At 45.7% G+C, this 4125-nt stretch overlaps 1 protein-coding gene across 1 annotated transcript; it reads right to left on the bottom strand.

The window, feature by feature from the left end:
• Nucleotides 1-2453: 2453 nt before the first annotated feature.
• LOC118575960 (olfactory receptor 10C1) lies at nucleotides 2454-3392 on the bottom strand. Its single transcript, XM_036176318.1, has one exon. It carries the CDS (start codon nucleotides 3390-3392, stop codon nucleotides 2454-2456), a length of 939 nt encoding a protein of 312 aa, XP_036032211.1.
• Between the last annotated feature and the right edge of the window lie 733 nt (nucleotides 3393-4125).

The following is a 4125-nucleotide window of genomic DNA, read 5'->3' as shown; positions in this document are numbered from 1 at the left end:
ATTCTGAAGTCAGAAGACAGCTTATGGGAGCTGGTTCTACCTGTGGTTTCTGGGGATTAAAATCAGGTCTTCATGCTTCATGACAAGTGCCCTCACCTGCTGAGTCATCTTTCCAGTCCCCAGTCTCAACCCTTAACTAGGGCTTTCCCCGTTCAAAACCAACTCCTGTTTTCATGTGATGGTCTGTTTTACATCTGTGTGTCTGCAACTGGATACATCATGCAATGTGTACACTCATAATTACAAATGCCCACAAATACTTCATACATGAAAGTGAAAAGTGGACACACCTAACATTTCATCAGCAGGTGGGAGAATAAACTGAGGTCTTACATGATGGGCCACTACTCAGAAATGAATATGAATGGGCTGTTATATGCTATAGCATGGGTGAGTCTCAAAACAATTATATTGTATTAAAATAGACTAAAAGTCCATTCATATAATCTCAAGAAAAGGCAAGTTGATCTGTAATGATGAAATGCAGATGAAAGGTTGTTTAGGAATAAGGATTGCAGGGAGGAGTGGGAGGGAAATATTGTGGTGGGGCAAGGGAAAGCTGTTGTTTGAATCTTAGATGGTCTTTTGATAAAAAACTCAGAGCCAGACATCAGGATGAAAGCTGAAAGGTCAGAGAAGCACAACAGCCAGCCACTAGTTCTTACCTCTACAAAATCCTCAGTCTAAAGAGAGTGAGTTCCTGTTTCCTCACGCCTTATATACCTTTCTCTGCCCTGCCATATTACTTCCTGGGGTTAAAGGCATGTGTCACTACTGCCTGGCTGTTTCTCTCCTATACTGGATCAATTTCTTGTAGCCCAGTGTGGCCTTGAACTCACAGAGATTCAGATGGATCTCTGCCTCCTGAGTGATAGGATTCAAGGAGTGCCACATTTCCTAAATTCACATTGTTGCATGACAGTTTCATGGGAATCAGTGTTTTCTCTCCAAACAAGGTCTGTCTGGACAGAATCACCACCAGTGTTCACTCAGTTTTCACTACAGTTTCAAGAGAACAACAAACACACAGAAGATAACAAAGAAGTGCTGGCAAAGTTTTAAGTGTTGGGGATAATAAAATGTGGATTTTATTTTTCACTTTACATTTTATTTTTTAAATTAAATTTATTCTTTGAAAATTTAATTCTTGTATATAATGAATTCTGGTTTCTCTCTCTCTCTCTCTCTCTCTTTCTCTCTCTCTCTCCATCCCTTATTTTAATTTTAATCATTAGTGAATTCTTAATTAATGTGTCCTCTTGATCCTCTGGGAGACTTTTAGTTTTTGAGACAGGGTTTTACCCTATAGCCTAGACTGGCCTGGAACTTGCAATGGTCCTCCTGCCTCAGTCTCCCAAGCCCTGGGGTGGTAGAATTGCATTACCAGAACTTCTCATTAATTTGTTCTGCTTTCCACAAACTCCTATACTTCATGGATATTCTGTTCATCTTCAGTGTGCTGGATGTTTTTGTCTTGCCTTACTGATGGGACACTTTTCTGCAGCCTTGTTGTGTTTTCTCCACCTTCCTTTGGGTTTCCCTAACACCAACCCTTTGATGCAGAAATACCCTCTTCCCCTGCACACACTGTCAGATGGACATTACTTTCTGTGCCATTCGGTTTGACTTAGTATTAAAAATATTTGTAGAGATACCCATGTAGCATGGGTTCTCACAAACTTCCAGAGAAATTGACTTACTTGTCATCTCAGCTTTATGGATAAAGAGTTTAAAGTGCAGGGAGATTATATCATTTGTTTATGATCACACAGCTAATTAGTTGGAAAAATAGGATTTGAATTCAAGTCAGGTACACACCTATAATCTCAACACTCGGGAGGTGGAGGCAGGAGAATCTGGAGTTTACGGCCAGGTTGGGCTACATAATGAGTTTGAGACCCGTCAGAGCTCCATCAGACTCTTGTCTCAAAAAAGCAAGCACAAAATATTTGAATTCAAGTGTGTTAACATTATTTTTTTCAACCACTGTGGTGTATTAATGTCCCTAAGATCTAACCTCCATGATTCTTTTCAGATCTCCTTTCACTTTTTAAGAGCTTTATTGGGGAAAGATTTTTTTTTTTTTTTTTTTTTTTGATATGCTTATGTGTGCTAGTCTACTAACTCAAGAAAAAAGGCCTTTCCTACCATGTCTGAATGCCAGATAACTTCCAGGACCATTGCTCTGCAGGTGAAAACTTTATTACCTCTATAGTCTGGTGTGTGTGTGTGTGTGTGTGTTGGGGTGAGGAAGTTGATATTCTGCAACTTTGTTCCTAGTTAAATTGTTCTACTTGTAAAAATCAACCCTTTGCAACAGGAATCAGAAGAGAGCAGTGGGTGCTGAGGAAATCAATAGCTCTTTAAAGGTAGGTCTGTGTACCAGGTCTCCTCTCCTCTGATCCCTGGTAATCTGCAACCTGGAGTTCTGTTCAGGAGTCTTCCACACTTTGTCAAATCTCCGAGGGCCCCATTTTCTGGATACTTCTTTTCAGCGCAGCCTTGACATCCGCATTCCTCAGGCTGTAGATGACAGGATTGAGGATGGGGGTGATCACAGCATAGAAGAGGGACAGCAGGGGGTCCGTGGCTGGGTCGTAGCTGGCCTTAGGACGGATATAGATAAAGATAGCAGTACCGTAGAAGAGAGATACCACTACCAGGTGGGAGGAACAAGTGGAGAAGGCCTTTCGGCGACCAGCAGCTGATGGGATGCGGAAGATAGTGGCCAGGATCCGCCCATAGGAACTAAGGATGAGGCCAAAGGGACACAGGATGATAAGGGCAGCAGCCAGGATAATCTGCAGCTCATTGAGCGAGGTGTCTCCACACACCAACTGCAGCACCGGCTGGATCTCACAGAAGAAGTGAGGGACAGCGTTGGGGCCACAGAAGGGCAAAGAGAAGATGAAGGAGGTGTGCCCCAGCCCCACAAGAGCCCCGCAGGTCCACGCGGCGCCGGCGAGCTGCACACACACCCGCCGGCTGAGCAGCATTTGGTAGCGCAGGGGCTCGCAGATAGCGGCATAGCGGTCATAGGCCATGGCAGCCAGCAGGCAGCACTCGGTGGCGCCAAAGAACAGGAAAAAGAACATTTGCAGAGCGCAGCCAGAGCGCGAGATGTGGCGCCGGCCAGTGAGCAGATGGTGCAGCAGCAAGGGGACGGTGACCGACGTGTAGCAGATCTCCAGGGCTGAGAGGATGCGGAGGAAGAAGTACATGGGGGACTGCAGCGCTGCGTCTGTGGAGACTAGCGCCACGATGAGGAGATTGCCTGCCACCGTGAGCAGGTAGACCGCCAGGAAGAGGGAGAAGAGGAGGCCCTGCAGGTGGGCCAGACTCGAGAAGCCCACCAGCACGAACTCAGTCACCAGGGAGGTGTTGGTGTCCATCTGCCACAGCTTTTGGCCAGGAAGAAGGGTTGGGGAAGAGTCACCACTGTGTGTGCTTCCCTTTTCCTTAAGCTATCAGGGCCTTTGAACTGAGATGTTCACTCACAGGCCCATGTTACACCCTGGCCACCCCAAGAACGCACTGGGTGGATAGTTGTCTCTGATCTCTGCGCTGTCCCCACCGTCAGAAGTACACACTGAATTGATAGATTCTTCTGCTTGACTCGGGATTGTTCTGCCTTCTCTCTCACTCTTCCTTTTGTTTTAGGTTTCAATTATATCCCAGGATGGCCTAGAATCCACTGTCTTCCAAACTGGTCTCCAATTCACCTCGACCCTCCTGCATCAGCTTCCTATGCACTGGGCGTGAGCGCTGGAATTACAATAAGTACCCACCGCATCCAGCGTTTTCATGCTTCTCCCGTTCCCATCCTTGCTGGGGTGGACATTTCCTCCCCAGATGAACCCGAATTTGATCCACATTCAGAGCAGGAAAAATCCTATCCCAAGTCAAAGGGATTTCCTGTCCTGTTCCTCCTCTAAATCCTTTCTTTTCTTCTCCAATACATTTCTTTTTCACTCTCAATGTGTCTCTTCTCTGATCCATTCTTTGCCCCCTTCCATCAGCCTCTCTTTATTTGCTATCATCTTACCTCAGACAGAGTTCACAGTCTCCCACTTGTAGAGAAGACTCAAAATCATCTCTTTGAGGCAGCTGCAGGAAATAAAGCTC

The sequence above is a fragment of the Onychomys torridus genome, unplaced genomic scaffold (assembly GCF_903995425.1).
Source record: "Onychomys torridus unplaced genomic scaffold, mOncTor1.1, whole genome shotgun sequence".
Lineage (NCBI taxonomy): Eukaryota > Metazoa > Chordata > Mammalia > Rodentia > Cricetidae > Onychomys > Onychomys torridus.
Note: the sequence above shows the minus strand (reverse complement) of the source record. Positions and strands in the feature narration are given on the sequence as shown.